The 22,805-nt window shown below is 34.3% G+C and overlaps 1 protein-coding gene across 3 annotated transcripts in view; it reads right to left on the bottom strand.

Annotated features, from left to right (window-relative positions):
* LOC149085300 (protein Wnt-4-like) overlaps positions 1-22,805 on the bottom strand; it is a 94,677-nt gene that overhangs the window by 19,605 nt on the left and 52,267 nt on the right. For all 3 annotated transcript variants that reach the window (XM_089233242.1, XM_089233243.1, XM_089233244.1), the window contains one exon: positions 17,254-17,489. In XM_089233242.1, the coding sequence (XP_089089368.1) occupies positions 17,254-17,489 (236 nt within the window). The remainder of the gene's footprint in view (positions 1-17,253; positions 17,490-22,805) is intronic.

A 22,805-nucleotide genomic window follows, 5' to 3' on the forward strand; every position in this document is an offset into this window, starting at 1 on the left:
AACTTGTAAGTTATACAATTTGTACGGCTTGTATTACATTTGTTTCCTTAACATAACGCCAAACAGTGGGGTCAAGAATACTCTGAACGGTGGTGACCTTTTCCTCCTAATCAGATCACGGCCCGCCACTTCGGCTCAATGAAGAGATATAAGCAGGTGCTCGAAGCAGACCTGGGCCACTCTGGAAAATATGCGTGTTTTGGGAAGAGTTCAGGGTACAGGAGTTCAAACCCACCCACCTCCAGAAAATTACGTTCTCAGCCACCTCGCTGGGCATTTTGCCTGTTGTGGTGTTGTATTTGTGTTGTGGACCTAACGTGAAGTTTGTTTCGGTGTAACGCATGTTATAGTACTGCCATCAATTTTGAGGCTGTTTTGTTCTCTGCCAACTATGAGGGAAGTGAAATGATTGAATATTTGTACCGTTGCTCACGTTCATAAATGCCATTTCACTAGCGTCATTGTTCATACTTACGATTAAACTTGGGCATTTTTTCTTCATATTCATATATTACTTATCAGTCGTGCTTTGAATTTTAAAAAATATACAATTTTAATCAGATGATTCATTTTCTGGATCACCCTGTACAATTCGAAAACCGTGTGTGAACAAAATCGTCTTAAATATACTTGGAACCAAAGTCTTGTTCATTTCTAGCTCATAGAAAACTTCGTTCTAATACATAGTCCAGTAATAATTCGGTACTATCAGAGAATACTATTTTTTATGATTAGACGGAAGCATTTTTCATTTTTCCGAATGAAATGAAATCAATAGTCTTGAAACCAACTACATGCTCTGGATAATAGCGCGTTATGTGTATAATTTTAACGGTGTTGAAAAGAAAGATTCATTACACAGACCATTATATGTAGCTTTTCTTAGATGAATGATGCCGATCACAAGTGTGAACCGTTGCTTAAATTGTGGTATGTTTAGACGGGGAGAAACTAAAGTAATTGACTCCTATTTTTTTTTTTACAATATATAGCCGCACGGGGCCTCGGCAATTATGTATCATTAGGTGACTTAACACGCGACTCTTCTTGAACCTTCAGCACTTGTTGTCTGAATTACAATCATTTATTTACACTTTTCAGGTCAGATAGAAGCTTGCACTTATTTGAGTTTTTCTCCGATTTCTTTTGACCACATGATAATAACATGGGGTTTTTTTTTTCAATCTTTGTGGGCTTTCCAGTCAAGTAAGGATGTTATGCATTAGTTTTGCATTGCTAAAAAATGATTTGTATAATAATTAATAACATTAATTTTCTTTATTCTTCTTGATCCTTTCGATGCGCACATTCTGCATAGTAATCGGTAATTGTTTGTGTGAAGGTATTTTCTCTCTCCAGGCTAACATCGTTAAACTGGAACGTGTTCTGAAAGATTTGTATTTCCATAATACTTGTTTGGCAGAGGAATTGCGTTAATGTCTACGACTTTCTCCATTCATCAAACAATGAATCTTTCTTGTGAGATCGCTTATTTTTTTTTATAATTTTCTTTTTTTTTTAATTTCGGGTGTTGGTGAACGCAAAAACATTTCTCAACTTTTCAATATTTAAATACTGTACTACAAAATTTTCTGCGTCTACGTACGTTCGAGTTTTTGTTCTGCCTGTAATAAAAAAAGTATTTTATAAATATTCTAACCGCTGTGTGTGGCAAGCATTATATGTACTAATTTTTTCCATTAAAACGCTCTTTTCTCAGAGGGCTATGTTCTTTTTTTTTCAAATAAGGAACATTTTTCAAACACCACTCATTCAAATGTTTTGAAACGTTGTGTGTGTCTCTCAGCATTGAAGCTTGCTGCTTTAATGAAAGGTTTTTTTTATTAAAATGGTTTCCCAAAAATATGTGGTACAAAATATGGGTAAATTTTGATGCTTTTTAAAAAGGTTGCATGCTATTTCAGTTAAAAGAAACAAGCAAGTGAAAACTCTAAAAGCTCTCGTTAAATTGTATAAATAATTGTAATATATTGTATAAAAAGTGAGAATAGAAAATTTTCAAACCTTCCTTAAAGCAGGGATTTTTCTCATAGGAAAGCATGGAAAATTAAGATCGTACATCAAACCCCTACTTAATTAAATCAGGTTTTAATTGCAATGTCAGTGATTAAGACATCTGTCCGATAGAAAATGACCAACAAACCATCAAATCTTTACGAAAGAAAAGGAGAAATGAGATTCGTATTTAAAAAAATGATCTCAAACAAAAATTAAATTCGAATTAGCGAATTTAAAAGTCAAGTATAAAATGGGTGAAGAAAATCGAAAGTATATTTGCAATAATAACTTTACATTAACTTTTTAGTTGGCCGTGCTGCCATCTTCTGGTTGCAGTTATCACTAATCTCGAAAGTTGTCACTCCCTCTTTCTTGATAAAATCTCGATGACTATAAGTTACAAGTTATATATGCATATTGAACATGATATTGTTTTTTGAAGAAATGGCGGGATTTTTGAATTTTTTTTTTTCAAAATAAATGTGTTAATCATCGATCAAATGAGCATTGTGAGGTATTTTTCAAAATATCGAATAACAAAATTTTTTCGGCGAGATTTTTCTTCAGAATATTCGAATTTATCATGACATTCTATTCTTTCAATAGAAAAATTTTAAGCATCCATGAACCATTTAACCGTTCCCAATAGAAAAAAATCGCTTCCATTAATTAGAAAGAAAATATTTCATGTTCATGCGAGCACTTTATTTTTTTATCCGAAGGTGTGAGATTCCAAATTTAATATACAAAACAAATTTCATTCATTTCAGTTCTATGTCATATAAATTTAATTTTTTTAAACCACATATTTTTAAGGAATATTAAAATTTAATTTTGTCTTTTTTTAATGATGTTTCTATGGACATCGAAATGTCCAGAAAACATGCAGGAACAAAATTTTTAGTTGATATCTTTTAACTAAAGTATCATGGGGTATTTAAGGGGTAAGAAATGAAGTAAAAAATGAATCCAAATTCAAATTCAGCCTGTAAAAGATTGAAAAACCTAATTTAGAAAAGAGAGGTTAAAAAATACACCAAGAATGAAAACCGAATTCCTTTACTTAGTCTTAACCCTTAAATGCATAGTTTTGCACGTGTGCAAAAGTTCATTGGCGCAGCCAGTATTCAGATGAAAATTCAGAATTGCCTTTGCACATAAGGTGAGGTCATATTATTTCCATTTTATATTTTGAATTTGCTGGTGAATGTCCCAATTAACGACAACTCTTTGTTTGTTGCAGATCATGTAGGGCTGCGATTTCGCTAATTTGTAAAAATAATAATAAATTTTTCAATTAATTATTTTTTTTTTTTACCTTGAATTTTGCAACAAGAATTTTTTTTTCCTTACTGTAGTTTGAATCACAAAGACGGTAGTTATATATTTAGAAAGTAATATTACTTTAATACATTTATTTTTTGTGTGATTTTTGAGGTTCTGTATTTCCTCTCTAAGGCCCTGCATAAGCAGTAAAATTCAAAGTAGATGCTTATAAATGATTTTGCTGCCTTTCTATACATCTAATTAAATATGCATATCAGTTCGGAAAAAAATCATGCATTTGAGGGTTAAGGTGACAAAAAAGGTTGTGCATTAACAATGAAGGGTAATAAGAAAAATAGCACGGAAGTGACGGACCCATCTTGAAGAAACAAGCAGATCCACGCCTAGGAAGCCGGACTGGGGGCCCCGCAATATGTATATATATATTCAAGAAGATTATTATTATATTAGTATTCACTAAAGCACCTGAGACGATCGACACCCCGCGGCTTGCCCTTTATTTATGATTGCAGGAAAGAGGTGCCTACCTAAACGACAATTGGTCTTGAGCAAAAACTCGCCAGAAGCCATCGTTGCACGTCTGCTACTATACCTACTAGCTAATGTTGTGTGTGTGTGCCTTCCTTCTTTTTTTATTTCGACATGTGCGACATGTTGTACTAGCGACAAATAGTTGCCGGTCACGCAACCTTCGGGAATTTCACTGAAATTAAAGAGAAAACCTTTCTTTTTTTGAATGTTTTCCTTTTCCCTTCCCATTAACCTGTAAAGTTCTGGTGTTTACGTAATTCGATATCAGATAAGATATCATGGCAATTAAATTATGGCTATGAATTACCAAATCCTGGTAAAAATTCGAGTGATTTTTTTTTTTAAATCTAACTGTCGTAAATTCAAAAGAGAAAAATGATTAAAACGGAACACACAAAACTTACATTTTTATTTAATGAATTTTCGCCAAGGCAACTGACCTTCACTAGAAAAGACAAAACTAACTAAAATCCATCATAGGATGATTCGTTGTTCTTGAAACTCTACTAAGGTCATCAGTTTGATATACCAACTCGTTGAAATTAAGTAAAATGTTGAAAAAAATTACAGAATATATATATATTTTTTTCTTAATCGGGGATAAGGCTTTCTTGAAAACGATCTTTTATTAAAATGCTAAAGCTCCTGTAAGAGCAACTGTGTCCAAAGCACCTGTGTTTCCCTGTAGCAATATAGTTTATTCATTTTTTCATATTGTGACGTGATAATCGATAGATGTTCATTCAAAGAACAGAATGAAAAGCTACAATGAAGAACATGATTACTAAGGGGTGAAAATACTTTTCCCAGCAACATGGACATAAACCGAAGCGATATTTTATCAACTAAATTCACGTAATATCTATGTTTCAAAAAACTTGAATCGATGAGAAGAAGAACAGTACTAGTTCAAAATGCTCAATTCGAGATAATCATACTTAAAACTTGATTGTTTTAGATCTCTCTCTCTCTACATTTTTTTTGTATTAAACATATCACAAAATACAAATACAAATATATAATATGCAATTACACAAACATAAATTATACACAAACACACAAAATACACATATTATATTATATGCACTATGTAGCCCCAAGAGATTGTAAGGTCCTTCCAGCAAGCCTATATGATTTTCATTATTGGATTTATTTTTTCAGCAACAGCTCTTTTATTTATTAGACTATGTATAATATTAGTAATATGTGTTGGGGTGCAATAATTTATTTCAAATAACTATATTAACATCTGTGTTTTTGATCATGCAAACGATATCGAAATCTGTATTTATATTGTTATTTGTGTGATTAAAGTAGATGAAGTTTATTATTTTTGGAGGGATGTAAAAATAAAAAAAAATAAAAGCTTTTTGAAATAATGTTTTGTTAGTTTTTGGCAGTTGATAAATATTTCCTATATTTATTCGATGTTTCATTTCATTTCTTGTTAGCCATTCTTCATTTCTGATGATAAATTTTAAAATACATTTCTTATTTCCGACTCATAAAAAAAATAAAAAAAAGGCGGAATTTGGACTTGTACTTTCTTTTTCTCACCAATTCACTTAATGAATGATTTCTAGTACAGTAAAACCTATAAAGATGTCCACATATCAAAGTAGATATATTTTTCAAGGAACCAAAACCTACACAATACCTATCTAACATGACCCCCTGCCTATTTTGTGTGTGCGCTGACCACCAATATGCTCAACCTTAATATGCAATTCAATATATTTTATAAGTTGATGTACCTATTCGAACCCTCTCATTTAAATTTTCAATCAGTTTAATTGTTCTTCTTGAGAAATATACGATTCTAAAAGATGTTCAAAGGATTTAATTCTATTAAAAATTTACTGCATCATACAAGTATCCGGGTATTGGGAAAAACATTTTGGTTTCACTTGTCAACATTAGAAAACATTCACTAAAATAAAATGTGTAATATGCATCCAATAAATTATTATTTATGAGTAAAAGTTTTGATGTAACAAGTACATACTGTAATGACGTGAAAAAGAAATAAATGCTGATTATAGAGTCCGACTTTGACATGAGGGAGCACTGGACAAAGCAAGAATGAAGAGGCCCGTGGGACTAGTGCCAAAGATTTTTGATTAGTTGGGGGATGTAATGTTTAAACTTTGGAGGCCACCGAAATCATGGGACCCTGGGCAAATACCCACTTGTCCATGCAAAAATGAAATGCTGATTATATACATATATACAAATACAACGCCACAACAGGCAAATTGCCCAACGAGGTGGCTGACTTAAGAACATCATGGATTCCCCGAGCCATTTTTTGGAGGCCCTACCTACTACTGCTACACCACACATGCACACCCCCCCCCCGCGGAACCCCCCAGCGAACCCCCAACGAATCGGTACATGCGGGAATGTGCGTGTACTTGTAGTGCAACCTGACGTAAAGTTTGTTTCTGTGTAATGCTTGTTATGTGTAGTGCTGTCATCTGCCCCCAGTTTTTCTAACTATGAGTGAAGTATTATGGTTGAATGATTTACCGTTGTAGGACTGTTGCTCTCTGTGGCGAGACTTTTTAATTGGGAGATCGGCTCGCATTTGCGCCTTGAAGTTGGGAACCGCAGAAAACCAACTTCAGCCGACCACCACTGTGGGGTTCGAACCCGGATCCTCGCATCACGAGTCCGGCACTATAACCACTCGACCACCACAGCGGCCTTTAGGAAAAAAAATTTCATATTTGCCATGTGTTTAATTGGAAGCGAGAGAAAAGAAAACTTTTTTATAACTTACAGATTATATATACAACATAAATGTATTTATTAATGAAAATTAGAATTTTATCGATTGACGCACAATTTACTCAACTGTTATGATATTATTAGTGCTGATAGAACTGTACCTTTGTATGTCGACCAAAAAATTGTTGCACCGTGCAAGTGGTCAACTTACACAAACTTTACCATGCAGTGATAGCTCGGCTTACGAATTTTTCGGCTAACGAACACTTTTCTCGCGATATTTCTATCTCGACTGACGAATGATTGAATGATCTCGACTCTACTGATTCAGCTAATGAACATTTTTATTACTGTCTTTAGGGCCTGAATAGTATATGTCTGCCTCAGAATCACTATCCAGATGTATCTTCAATTCTCTTCCATAACGTTTTTGAATCATTTCGAATGAAATATAAGTTTAATCTAAGAGAATGTGCTAAAAAAAGGTAAATGCTTTCAGTGCACATGAAGATTCTTGACATCAAACTGAGGTCTGGATGCACATTCTTTTAGTGCGAAACTCTTAACATCAAATTGAATGATCTGGACGTTCTAGGAGCTTTTCTTTTCCATCATCATGAATGGGACTGGAGGCGACCACATCATGCAGGGTCATTCTTTGAAATAGAACCGCCCAATAAGGTCGCTAATAATTCCGCAATTGATGCATGTAACAGCTAAACATCAAGACCTTCATCTGTCGGTTTTGTAGAATGAGATAGTCGAATAATTGGCGGAGGTGCAAACAGGTAGCAGCACATAGGGTGCTAAGTTCAAGAACACATAAGCCCCACGATCCCAGGCCTCAGAAGCCTTGATTTATTTTTATGGGGGGGGGGGGTTCTGAAGAACAGAGTGCACACATTGAAGATTGAAGAACCGGAGTCACCCCGCTTCAGATCTCAGAGAGGTATCGAAGCGTTTCCGAAAGATTGGTGTATACCTGCGTTACACAAGCAAACCTCATACATATTGCAAAATTTGAAGAACAACATTCCTCCTGCGATCAGGACAATCACTCAAAAGGAACAAACACTACAACACATCAATGAGAATATGAAATATCGAGTGGCCACGTGCCTTCAAGAAAACGGCGCGCCACTTTCAACACCTGCTCTAATCACAATGAATGACACTCGAACGAAGAGTGCAAAATCCTAGGTCAATTACATATATATATAGCATATATTATACGTATGATATCTATTGTAATGAATCTCATGCTGTGGGGCCGGTTATATATGAATCACCTTGTGGGATAGTTGTAGAGGACACGAAAAACCCGATTAGATTTTGCACATTGTGTAAAATTAAAAGATCTTCAGATTCTCATCTTCTTGTAAATTCTCATATATCCAATTGCACTTTCAGTCAGTTCTTTTTATTTTTAGAGTGATTTTTTTCTGGGTGTTTTATAAAAATTATCTTTAGATTTTGGACAGTACCTAGAACGAACGAAACGATTTTCCATAGAAACCTATGGTGAATTGCGTTTCGTGCAACAAAAATTTTGGCTTACGAATGCAGGGGTATTCTATGAATTCTTCCCATGTATTTAAAATACTACAGGGGTATTCTAAATTCATGGGAAAAACTTTAAGAGAGGATATAAGGCTCCTAAACAAGCATTTTTGGTCATAGAATGAGTGGTTGAATCACAATAGCAAATGCGGTAGAGGGTGTTTTAAGAGTGCACAACAACACTTCTTCAAAAGCAAATATCATATTTTTCTGACGGATTTGCAAGTGCAATAAACCATTCGAGTGTGCAAGATATTGTAATATGATAGGCCTTTCCATGGTGCAACCCAACCTGGGTAAAGCAAATTCAACCATAAGTCATTTTACCGCTTGATCATTGTTTGGCGCAGCTTAACAAACCTTGATGGTCCTTGCACCAATAAAAAACAAATTCCAATCCAATCCAAAGGTGAATATGCACCCTCGAATGGTTGAAAGCAAATGTCGCAGCAAATCCGTTGGAAAAATATGATGTTGAGCACTCTCTAAAAACACCTTCTACCGCCTTTGCTATTGCAATTTTACCGCACATTCTATGATCAAAAATGCTTGTTCAGGTGTCTTACATCATCTCTTAAAGTTTGTCCCATGAATTTGAAATCACCATGTAGAACGAATTATCTTCGTTATCACTGTACTTGGGAAAATCTTCAGAAACCTTGATGTATTTTGCATAAGACATCGATATTGGAGAATGGAGATGTGAGAGAGAAACGTCTAACTCTTTGACGATACATAAAGTTCTGAGCTGAGGTCCAACAAGATCAGAAGAAAGAAGAGGATAAACGGCAAGATATCACATCGAAAGGCACGTACAAACGGCAAGAAATAAAAAGGACGGAAAATAAAACAAAAGATGAGGCGAGTGTAAAAGAAGCAAGCAGTAGGGAGGTTCGAGGTCCCAGAGGCACCTGAACCATCAGCCTGCAATTAGGAAAGAAGTTTGGCAGTGTTGGTGATGGATTACCGGTAAGGAGTGATGATTAAAAGACTGCTCGCTTCTTTTCAGACATCATTCATCTCAAGAATCCGAATTTTGGGATCCTCCCACTCAACATTTCCTAAAGAACAAGCAGCAGGGGAAAGAAAATGATCAAGAAAAAAGATGGTCTAGCTTTTCCTTGCACAAGGAGTTTTGCTTCTTGCTAAAGGTCTTCTCTACAACCAACCGATGCGATGGATGCTGCTGCTTCTAGTAAGTAACTAAGGTTTGTCTTTTCGTTTCTTTTTTTTTTTTTTTTTTGTTGAGTTCCCTCTCATCTCTCTCTCTCTTTTACTCTTTCTCTTATGCCTCCTCTTCCTTACTTTTCCGTTTTCTCCTACATACGTACAGAGAGAGGTGCTCAGAGTCCGTCCAAGTGATGACAGTTTGATGATCAGCCCAGATTAATCGTTTAGACGATGCAAAAGTAATGAAAGGTGATTTCTCCGGGGGACAAAGTTTCGACAGAAGTTTAGGGAAAATAAAAGAACACTTGCATTTTTTTCTCTCCAGAAAGAAGTAAAAAAATTGAACAGATAAGAAAGAGAACACAGATATTCTTTAGAAATACATAGAAATATCTCTTTTTTTGTGTATTTTAATTCGATATTCAATATTCCATCGATTTCCTAATGATAAGTTATCAGTCGAGACAAAAACTGCGACGACCTATCTTGTTCTTGGAGTTTGATGTTATTTTTTGTGCGTCGTGAGTGGGTTTGCAATAGGTCGTTGATCTTTGATGGACTACATATGATTATTAGTTCAAATAAAAACACAGTAATAGCCTCGACTACCACGCAAAAATTGCGTCAAAAAATAGATTTAAAAAAAATACAACTATGATTCAACTTTTGAACTGATAAGTCTGAACTATGAAAGAGAAAATGCTGATAATGCTGATAATTTTTAAGGTGCTAAAAGTAGAAACCGAGTAAGCAGCTTAAGATTTAAACTTTGCCAGAGATTTTGAAAATCAATTTGGGCCTTAGAACCATTTGGAAACCTACCTTTCATTTATGAAGAATGGTTCAGTTACCATTTAATACGTTGAATTAAAATGTATTTAAAATTTATTGACGATGCACCCGGTCGCTCACCTGTCAATTAATTTCGACACCACTTTACTTGACTTCACACAAAGAAACAAAATTACCCTGCTTTAAGGCAAGAAGCTTATTTCTTTCGATAGACGAACGTGTTACCAAATATTGCACTACATATATGACTTTCGTTTGTAGATATTTTGGAGCAGTTTAAAAATATTAATGAGAATTTTTTAATTTCCATAGGAAAACTTGCATTTTTTTTTTGATTGCACGTTTTTTTTTCCGAAAAGACTGACGTTTTTCAGAAATATTTTGGTTCCAATTAACCACTATTTAATTTTTTTGCCTGCAAAATTGCACCATGACTTAAGCAAACCGACTTACGCGTTTAGTGTCGGTTCCACCTACCATGGTATTAGTATAGTATCCGAGGGGATGATGTCACTCTCCGCTATCCATACAAAGGGTTTTTTAAAAAAAGCTGACTGATACGAAGATATATTCTTCGAAGAGAGAAAATTCAACTGCCCCTGCGGGGAATCGAACCCACGTCCTTTCACTTGCCAGGTGAACGCCCTAGACCACTGGACTACACTAGCTGAAAAACCTTTGTATTAGTATGGTAGCCTACTTGTGAAATTGCAAATTAAAGAACATACAAATAGTATTTGAAAAGAAGTATCAGCTATACATACCTATATTTTGAAAATTTAAAATTTTCCTGACCTACAATATATTTTGAAAATAAACTTATAAAATATATTCGTACTCAGCTATACCAATACGAGTCGAAAACCTTCGATTATCGGTCGGTGAGAATATTCCCAATTAAAATTTTGGATCAATAACAGGCACTTACTGCAATATATATATATATAGCATTCGAACTGGATTTGACCATAAGAAAGCAAAACTTAAGTCATCCTCATACTATAGAATACTGAAGATAATGACAAAATATCGTTTAATTATGGAACTTTAATAAAAATAATTACTATTTTAAATCAAAATTCGATTCTTGACTGTCAAAAAACTAGTTGGACTGCAATATTAACAACGGTTTCTTTTTTATGGACACAAATAAGTTCGATTCCAAAGCATGCAATCAAAAGGTCAGATTTTTAAAAGGTAATATGGTTATTATAGGTTACGAAACTAGATTTCGAAATGTACGTAATAATAACAATCTTCATTTATTCGATTCTTCCTGGTTCACATTCCGTTCATAAGAATATTTATACTCGTTTACCAATGTTATTTTTGCTCAGAAATTTAGGGGATTTGCCTTTATTACTTCAACTCGCGGCATGGAATTTTAGGTGAAAAAAAGAATATCACATTGGCAAACCTGATCGGTGTGATGTACATTATCATCTCATCGACCAAGCTTCGACATGAATAAACCCTAAGCAATAAAGGTTTTATACCCGTCAATCATCTATAACATACAACGTGGAGCTCACTTGAATGTTTTGTCAAGTTCTCATAACTCCCTAGACTAGTACTTATGAATGCATTTTATGTTAGACACGCTTAATAAACAAAACAGTTGTCTGTTCTTTTGATAGCTCTGATTTATGGAATTTTTTTGTTGTTGTTTTCCTTACCTAGTAATTAAAACAAGTTAATTAAATGCCGTGTAGCTATTTTATTATTTCCTCTCTCTCTCTCTCTCGTTTATTATCCGGTTTCATAATATTTCTAAATTGCACTGAGAGGGAAAAGTTCCATCGTTCATAAAACTTCTAAGAGCTACTTGTTTAGTGTTTTTCGATTCGTTCTGTTTCATTAAGAAAAGGTGAGGATGTTGTCAGACAGGTAAAAAAAAAGACCTGAAGAATGCCCTAAATAACGTAAAAAATTATAGGCTCTCGAATGGATCACTCTGAAGATTTTACCTCAAAAGGAGAAACAGTATTACGATTACACTGGACAGCAATGAAATTGCGTTCGACATAAAAATATACAATTTCGAATGATTTTGACCTGCTAAATAGGAATATTACCATGAAAAGGTTTTATTGGCTCTTGTTTTTGAGATATTGCTATGTAAAACGCGAAAAAAAGTGCTTTACGAGCGGTATCTGTGGACAACAATGAAAGTGCGTCCGACATGAAATTACATGATTCTGAATGGTTTGATCTGCTGAGCACGAATAAATATCACCATGAAAAATTTCTATCGGCTGCTTTATTGGAGATGTTAAGAATTAATGAACTTATAGTGCTGTAAAATATTTGTGGTTTTTTTTCTATGTGTTTTTGTTGTGTTTTTATGTGCATATTGTGTATTACTACGAAATTGTACATTGTTGTTTTTATGTAATATTAATATTGTGTCAATATATTTGCGAGGTTTCTATATATTTGTTTTTTTGCACATTTATTAGTTTTACTCATTGTGTTTTAATTCATTTGTATTGTACTACTATATATGTATTAAATGTGCAATCACACAAAGAAAACCGGAGCCAGTCCAGCTTTTTTTATAGTTAGATTCGTGATCAACACACCGAATTGCATAGGAAATGACTGTTTTTATTCAGAACTTAGATACATTTTTAAAATTTGTTGTCTAGCGTTTATTGTCCAAAAGTTTACTACCAGCAGTACTTTTGAAATAAACTAGGAAGCACATTGTGTTCGAATCCGAAAAAAAACCGACGATAAATAGGTTCAAATGAAGATGATCTCAAAGTAAAAGTATATCCATACGTTTTCATGTATGCGAACTTTATTTGTAAATTTAAAGGAAACAACACACACACACATACACACACAGTTTTCTTCTTCCAGAAATCAAGTGCATTAGATATCATTATGGAATCGCTAGTTTTTTTGTTTTAGAACCTTTAATTGCGTTTGTGGTAATTACTCGCTTATCTTGTGCAACTTGCGTAGTACCAAAAAAAAGATTAATTCTACAAGGTGTTTGTTCAATGAACAAGTCTTTTGTTTCAGAATTTTCTGACAACTTTGAACGTGATATTATAGATGAACGTGTGACGATAGTATGTATGACTCGCTGGAAAGAACTTCAAGCTAAGACAAATTCTAAGAACCTCATTTTACGTATTTTAAGATTTTTCTATTCAGTTTCTAGAAATAGTTTTCTCTCATCTTTTAATGAAAAGCCTCTTTGAAGAACCCAACCGAGAAATATTAATGATGATATTAACAAGAAGATTATTATGTAATTAACCTTCATTTTGCCATTCTTAAACTAAACAAATGCCGGTGATTTTTCAAAACTCACTAAAATATGAAAAATCTATTTATTTTTATATATTTCAAAATTTGATTTTTACTATTCATATAAGAATGGTAATTTAGATATTTTTTGTACCCGATATTTGACAATAATAATTAATTTGATACAGTTAAATTTATGATAATTCACTCCATTACTGTAATTTAGAAAATCGTGCATTTAGGGAAAATAATAAATCATCATTTTTTATTTCCATGAACTAGTGAAGTTTATTAGAAATGACGATACACAGTCAAACTCAGGTATAACGATTTCGATTATAACGACACCTCGGCTTAATGTCAATTATTGGTGGTAAGGATTGATTCCTATAGAGAATAATGTTAATGAACTTTGCTCATAACGTCAATGAAAGCCACCAGCTCGGATATAACGGCAAATTTTTCGCCACTTTTGTTTCCGTTTCAATAGCGCTTTCCCAAGAAATCTCTAAGATTAGAGCTGATCACATTTGGGGAATGTTCATCTGTTCTATTTATACCAAACGTTGAATAAAAGATTTTTTTACATGTTTGACGCTCCGACTTGCTCATTGATATGACACCACATTACAAAACATTTCCATATTTTCCCCTAACCGACTATTTCTTATACAAATGTCCCGTTTATTCAACGAAGCTTGCTTCAACGCCTAATATTTACTAGAATCAGGAATGAAAGCAATTTACATAATTTATAATTCGTGTTATAATGAATATTACTATAAATATATTCATCTCACAACATTTGCCAAGTTTTTTCATTTTCTTCCCGTATAATAAATTTTAGCAGACTTGCTGTATCGCTGTATTTCTCCGTCAAGGGTTATTTATTAGGGCTGGGAAGCGATTAAAATATCTAACTGGCTAATCAAAAGAAATTAATCGATTAATTGAATGTTTTTCGTAACTATATAATGTTAATTTGATGCTGTAAAAATATATTTTGTTTATTTTTACTTATTATTATTTCCTTGCTACCAGCTTTAAACACATAGGAATAGATTAAGAAATTAAAGCTGTCTGTTTAAAGCAATTCAATATGCTGGACATATATGTCAAACCCTGGAATTTCTTCATTTGGATCTTGTGTTTTTTCAGAAAATCGGTTATTTTAGTCACTGATTTCAAAACTATTTTCGATCATACTGTTGCTTGTTTTTACAGACACTGGTCCTAAACAGTACTCGGAGATAGAGAAGTTTGATGTTTCCCGAATACAAAAACTGCTGTTCACGGCGGAGACAATAAATGTTGATCTTGTCTTCTAAAACTCCCATCAAACTTATTTTGAAACTTAAATCATCAGTTTTGGTTAAATCGACTTCTATTTCCCCATGCAGAAAACTTCGATCAAAATATTGATTCTAATATTCTTAAATATGGTCACTTAACAAAAATGTTATGTATAGGAACATAATTTGTAAATGGTTGTATCAAACAAATCAAGTAAATTTAATAACTTTTAAAACAATTTTAATCGTATTTTAGTCGATTAACTCTCTTTTTTTAACTGCGATTTTTTAAATGCGATTAACAATTGATTGATAACCGACCTGATTAATCAATTAATCTGACCAGCTCTATTATTTATAAGCAATATTTTGGCATTTCACCAACGTTTGCAACAAGTTTAGCGAGAACCAGCGATGTCCTGTAATAATTATCCCAATTCCCTATATTTTTCTCTATCAAATATGGTCAACCTAATCATAAAGAAATAAAAACTTTATGCGCATATATTTGATTTCCTCTGATAAATTGTTAGTCTAAAAAGGTCTTTAAAACTCGGATGAGTAACTCTCGGTCTTAACTCTCGGATGTAACGACATCTCGTTTAAAGCGACAAAATTTCGCAAAATCTTACATGCTGTTATGAGTTCGGATGTGATTGATCGTTATCTTCTCATAAAATATAATTCACAAGCGAGTTTCGAATTAAATGAACGTCTCCACTGAAAATTATGGTGAAGACGAGCGTGATATCAGTGTTGAAAAAAATTCTAAACAAAACCCCGAGAAAGAAAATGTGATCTTAGATTTTTGATGACACGATGCGAAAACTCGTCAATCGTCCACCATGTGCAGCTTCTAGAAAGGCACGTGGGGTTTGAATATGTGTGTGGCACGTATCATCTTGTAGAGATGCTTCTTTTGTAAACACGACTTTGTTAATCTTATGTCCGCAGTGGAGTTGAGGGTGAAATGAGATTTCAACAAGAATGATTAATCTTTTTTTTTTAAGCGTTCTAAAGATACCGACATCTGTCCTAGAAACTAAAGCTCAGTGATTCATGGTCATGATATATGTATGTGAACGGTCCCGAAAAAGTTGCCATTTGCTGCCACTGGGTGACTTTTTCTTTCCACTCATAACTTTTTTGAGAAGATCCTTGATCCGTAGCACTTATGTTAACGTTTATCGGATTTATTTTGTTCTTCGTGTTAGAATATAGACGAATTAATAACTATCATGTCGATGTATCAGAGTCTTCCAACTGAAACCTTCCTTCAAAAACCGTTTCCCGTTAAAATTAATTTTTACTATATCAAAATTGCACTGGATAAATGTTTCGAGAATATTTAAAATAATGATATGAGAAATTCCTCAAATGTAAGCATATTTATAGGTTCGGCTTTTGTTTTTCCCCTTTGTGAAAGAATTATGATGTAGCGTTGTTCATTCTTGCATGGACTCGACTGGATCACAAGTGCAAACCGTGAAAAATATATTCTTTAAGGTTTCCACTGTTTCTTTTAAAGACTCAAAGAGCGAAGATTACAAGGACTTCAAAAGTCTCAAATAGCAGATAAAATCACTGTTGCAGAAAATGAGGAGGGAATTGACGCGTGATAATGAAGCTGGTCGTGGTTTTGTTGTACATGGCCGAAAAAAAATCTTCACTTTTCTCTATATTGTGGACTTAAACTACAATCTCTAGGAAAATAGAAAGGAAAATTGCTCTATAATCAATCATATTTACAGGTTACTGACAGGTATCTTTTTTTCTGACGACCGCGCTTTCTTCGTTTACGCTTATCCATGTCACTCGTAATTAATATCAACGTATCATAAGTTTCAAACGAAAATACCGCAAAATACCTAAGTGTTAATCATTAAAAAAATCATTTGTTAATCTAGCAAGCATGTATACTTTCACTCGCTCAACAGCTGTGTATTCTAAAACGTTCAGATGTCCATAGACACGTAATCACTTGGTCCATTTATGATGAAGAAGGGGGTCAAGACATTAATGGTCCTGTCAAGTCTACAATTACGCGTTGATATCATTGAGAACATTAGCATAAACATGTTGCTGCAATTAATGTGACTAAAGAAGAGAGAGAAAGACACTTGTTTCGATTCTACTGAGACGTATAACGAACATGCTGTACCGAAATAGACAACGTGAAATTATGCGCCATTAATCTAAGGGTAAGTTTGTCTTTGACCTCTCCGGGTATTTGTCAGCAGCCCACGAATAAGGAAGAGCAGCAGAAAAAAAATCCACTCGAATCGGAAATGAATTTGTACATTACATCCTCTATAATTTTCACACCATACTTGCTTGTTGATGAAGCGTGAAAATAAAATATTTATCTCGTATATTACACATCTATGAATATCATATTAATAGCCATAAATCACGTCCGTGCCTTGCGAATGCAGCAGAGAGACACAATCATATGATGAACACATCAAACATTAAAATAAATTCAATCTACTTCATCACTTTGTATGCTCTGAATAATAATCATAATATAAAACTCTCATTTATTTCAAGTTAAAGAGTTCACAAAGAAACCGAATCTATTTTACTCGTTAAAATCCGGAAAAGAACTTACCTTCCGTCACAATTTTACCAAAAAGTCTCGTCCCATTGATAGTACTGCAATTCCATCGCCTGTACTTGAACTGCCATTGACATTCGATGACGGCCTGCTCTGCACCATGCCGGACACTATCCATGACTTCGACATTACGAATGCAAATTTTAATTTGCCTACGGGTAAGACCTTCCAGAACTGGACATAGCTCCGCACTATCTATTGTTCCGATCGAAACTGTTCTCAAAAGTGATCTGAAATTAAATTTTTAAAAGAAAAATCGAAATTAAAATTTGCATTTGGATTTCCAGATGATAGCATAACCGGTCTTCGCGAAGACGTCAAATCTTGGCTCCATAAAGACGTCTCATACCTTTTCACATGGTGAAAAATAGGAAACATGAACAAACACAAAAGTACATTGTACTAGACTCTAGTACATTGTTTCCCAAACTTTTTGTTCCATCGCCCTCTTCATCAGTCATTTTTTTCCTCATCGCCCTCCAACTCAAGTAAACCCATTGGATCCTATGTTAAATCTGTAGCTTTTATTCCCCCACGAACCATTCCATCACCCACCAGGGGGTGATATTGCCCACTTTGGGAGACACTGCTCTAGTAGAAATATCATTAAAAATACTATTTAACCATTGATTTATTTCAAACTTTTCACCCATATTTTTTAACTGTACAGGGTGGATAAAAAGTCCGTAGAAATTTTAAAAATTCATAAAAACCGGCAAAATAACCGAAATAAAAAACGGTTTGCAGGGTTAGCATCGCTTGCATAGGCGGTGATAAACTTGGAAATCTGGGGGGGGGGCATGGCCATTATTTCTGGGGGGGCACGATGATGATGATGTCAATTCATATATATGCATATATACATTAGATCAGTCAACTTCACCTTTGACGCTTCACCGTATCTCCGCCCATGATTGCTAGGTCACGGAAATTTTTTTAAGACAGGAAAAAAACTCAAAACAGCCGATAGGTGGCGCTTACGTACACAAGTCAAAGAAAAGATACGCAAATAACGAACAGAATGCCTCCAAATCGTTCATTACAGCAGTATGTGTTCCCCCGCCACAGGGGATAACACATTGCAGGCGTCACAAATTCAGAAACGGCAGAGTGCAGCAGGTCCACATACACGGTTTACAGTGGTGAAATGCTTGTGGATTAGGAGCTCAAGTTCTTATAACCGTCTCATTTGCATATTTCCACCGAAGTCGCTCGTACCAGCGTCACTTATCGGCTGTCTTTTGAGTTACTTTTTTCTTGTCTTAAAAAATTCCCATGACCTACCGATGCTAACCTTGCAAACCGTTTTTTATTTCGATTATTTTTCCGGTTTTTATTCATTTTTTTAAGTTCTATGGACTTTTTGCCCACCCTGTATATGCTATTCTATACCAGTACAAAGTTTTACATATCTTTAATACTTAAGTTTTTTGGAAATTAAAAGAAAAAACATAATCAACAGCTTGCGCGCATGATAAAATAGCATGACATCAATGTAATTGAATAAAAACTGATTGAAAATAAAACAAATTGTTAGGTTGATAAAATGAAGCAAAATATTGAGAAGACGATTATTTTAAATATTAAATTTTAATTTTGAAAATTCGAAAAATTTAAAATATAATTTCAAATAAGATTGAGTGTCAATGATATTTCAATCGCTTGCTACTGTTCCAGCTGAAGTATTTTCTTTAGTTTGAATCACTTTTAATTCAATTACGTTGATATCGTACCATTTTACCATGAGGGCAAGCTGTTTTTGATGCGTTTTTTTGAAAATTAGCAGAAACTTATTTATTAAAGATATGATTAAAGATAAATTTTATACCAGCACAAGATAGAACATACAAGGAAAATACGTGTAAAAAATTTGAAATAAATCAATGGTTAAATAGTATTTTTAATGGTATTTATACTAGAACATGGTTTTTTACGATGTTAAAAATGTATGAGGCCCCTTAAGTGCGTTTGTATTTAATGTATTTTTTCTTCTGGGCATATCTAGTTAGTGCACGCTCGCAAGAACCATGACCGGGACATTTTTCATCTTCTCTTTAACTATTCGTTTAATCTGATTTGCCCGATGCCTAAAACATCATTTCATCCTTAGATTATCCATTTACATTTGGTCACGTTTCGTTTCTTATCGTAGACGTTAGCATTTCAATCACTTATAATTATATTTAACAACGGGGAATTGTCTTTAAATAAATGAGAGGCCTACAAAGTGGAATTAGGAGTTGTTTGCAAATGCAATAAACGTGTCAATATGATATTAATTTAATAACTTCAGAGACATAAAAAACTTCGGATCAAATCAATCTCAATATGCAAACCAAACAAACTTCAATACGACGCCAAAGTGGTTCTTAGAAATTCCGTGAGAATATGTATATATATATTATGTGTATATATATATATAGTTAACGTAACAGGTATCTAGAGATACATATATAAATATGCTTGTAACTGTATACTGGGTTTTAAATAAGACGCATAAATATCATTTCTATGGAATGCATATATTCCAGTTCAAAAATAATTCCCCTTCATAGCAATTCGAGTTTCCATTTACTGATGAAAAGCAATTTAAATAATAATAACTATGCATTTATTTATTATACTTTCATGCATAATTTCTATAGCGGATATAATTTATTAGATGAATTATATGACTAATATATTACTATACTGAATTAGCATATGATGGCTTGAGGGTGAAAAAAAATTGAAATGAATGCAGCTTTTTTTTTGTCTGCTTTAAGTGTCACACCATGCTCCGAAGTTTGTGAAAGTATAGAAACTTATTTCTGGAAAGAATAGTTATTGTTAATAGTATTACTTTTCATGTTGCGTGGAAAACAGAAACAAAATAAATATTTAAAAGGACTTATGCAAAATAACTGTTTGTGTTAAGACCCAATAAATACTCTAATTTACAGGGTGTACCATGAATACAAATACAACGCCACAACAGGCAAATTGCCCAACGAGGTGGCTGACTTAAGAACATCATGGATCCCCGAGCCATTTTTTGGAGGCCCTACCTACTACTGCTACACCACACATGCACCCCGCGGAACCCCCAACGAATCGGTACATGCGGGAATGTGCGTGTACGTATAGTGAAACCTGACGTGAAGTTTTTTGTTTCTATGTAATGCTTGTTATGTGTAGTGCTGCCATCTGCCACAAGTTTTTCTAACTATGAGTGAAGTGTTATGATTGAATGATTTATCGTTGTAGGACTGTTGCTCACTGTGGCGAGACTTTTTAACGGGAAGATCGGCTCGCATTTGCGCCTTGAAGTTGGGAACCACAGAAAACCAACTTCAGCCGACCACCACTGTGGGGTTCGAACCAGGATACTCGCATCGCGAGTCCGTCACTATAACCACTCGACCACCACAGCAGCCGTAAATGGATTCGTAAATAGTTTGAAAATTCATAAAAATTGAAGGAATTGGTATATGCGAATGCGGTTAGCAAAAAGTTATCCTCACGTGAGGAGGGGGGGGGGGATTGGTACAGAAAAAATTTAGTTCAAATTCTTATCCATAGAGTGCCAGAGAAACCAGTCCGGCAGAAGCGATTGGACTTGAACTATTCTTTACTCTCTTCTGAGTCCGGAACATTCGTAAACCTCAGTCGGTGATTCGTGGCTGAGGTATAACAACTTCATCGATAGTACTCTGTCGACCAATGTGAACATCATCACAATGAAAATCTTATGCAAGTACCTGTCTGGGCAGTAACTAAGATTATTGCCAGCCCCACATCTTTAAAATTCGAAAATTTTAAAATGGTGTTTTCTGTTCCCACCTAAAACTGCCGTCTTCTAAATTTTGCCGCAAGGGGCAGTCGCTCCCCGCTCCCCTTTAGTTCCACCTTGGCCCCAGTAGCAGAAAAATTCAGAAATGAGGTCAGAATCATATATATATATATATATATATATACGTACACCCTGCACTTATATAGCTCCAGTAATTTTCTTTCGCGCAGCACCCTTTATCAACAATAATTTGAACTAAATATATAATTTTTTTTATATCAAAAGAAAATCCTCCTTCGTGAGAATAGCTTTTTCGTAAAGACCGCATGCAAATATACTGTGACCCCCCTCCCCCGGAAGTTAAAATGGTCTACGTTCATTTAAGGGAGTCTAATATTTTATTACACCAATTACACTCATTATAGGGTTGGGTGCTGCCTAGTCCCTTCCAAACTGAAATTACTGTGCAACACGCTTACGTACTACATAGTACTACTGGAAAAAATACATAAAAAAGTTGAGTTCTTGTTGGGAAAAAAAAACCTGAGAAAAAGTGTCTCAAGAAGGAAATTTGAGAATTTTCCGTGCCGCGGATTATCCGGAAACTCGAACTTGGATTTTCGAGGCTCTACTGTAGATCGAATGTTTCTTAAAGTGTCAAATCAGTTTTTCCTCTTTGTCTCAAAAAATTAGAAACACCCCCCCCCCTCCCCCACGAAAGTTGTTCCAAAAAATTAGAACATCTGACTTAAAACGGATTATTACATGAATATTTTCATGCAAATTTACATCATCTTGATTGAATTCGTGTTTCATGTTTCTTCTCCTTACGTATTATTATTCCCAGAATCGTTCAATCTTCGCAATACGGGTAGAAAAACGGGCCATTCCTGCAAACGCAAAATTACATGTATATTGGACAGTATGAGGAAACTCGTGCTGATATCGTACGAATACATTGTACTGTGGCCATCTTCGGCCTTGATTATGGATTTTACGCATCAAAACATTTAATTGATAAGTCTCTAGCATAGATCAGGACCGGACCTCAACCACAAATCCCAACGTCACTATTTTAGAGCGGATAGCAACTGGTTTGTAATTGATTAGCTTTTTTTTCAGCACCACTCCACAATCTTTTGGTGGGATCAGCATCAGGAACAATCATCAGATATCACAATACCATCGAAGTATTGATGTTGTTTGATGGACATTGCCGAATTGTCATTTCCAATCTTCATTTTCCATCTGCAAACGAAGTCTTCAGCTGCTGGAACCAAAAAAATAGACCAATGAATCAGAAGACTTCTCTGGATGGAAGTGTACATTAGGCTCTCTACTTTTTGATTCCAGAAGTTAAATACTTGTATATGGAGAAGGAAATTTTATTTGTCATCAAGATTTTTCCTATGTGAATTGCTGCAGCATCGATATAGCTTTTTCGAAGAAGCTTAATAAATTAAGAAGAAGCATAAATTAACGGACAAGGCTTCTTTCTCTCATTGATACTGTTCTTTTCTAACGTTTATCCAATTTTTGAATTCAAATATCTTGGCAAATATTGCACTCAGAAATATGATATTCTTTTGTTGCCCTCATGAGAGACAAGACAAAAACTTTCTAATTGAAAGTTAGAGGAAGGGGGGGCCATATTAAAAATATAATTTTTTATTTATATTTTATGACAGTATTTTCACTCTCGAAACTGGTACAGAGTAATTCCTGAACACATTCATTTTAAGTATTTTTTTTTCAATTAGAACCAAACATCTAC

The sequence above is a fragment of the Pholcus phalangioides genome, unplaced genomic scaffold (genome assembly GCF_987345545.1).
Source record: "Pholcus phalangioides strain wild (caught in Gottingen) unplaced genomic scaffold, Ppha-v1.0 ptg000007l_1, whole genome shotgun sequence".
In the NCBI taxonomy this organism is placed as follows: Eukaryota; Metazoa; Arthropoda; class Arachnida; order Araneae; family Pholcidae; genus Pholcus; species Pholcus phalangioides.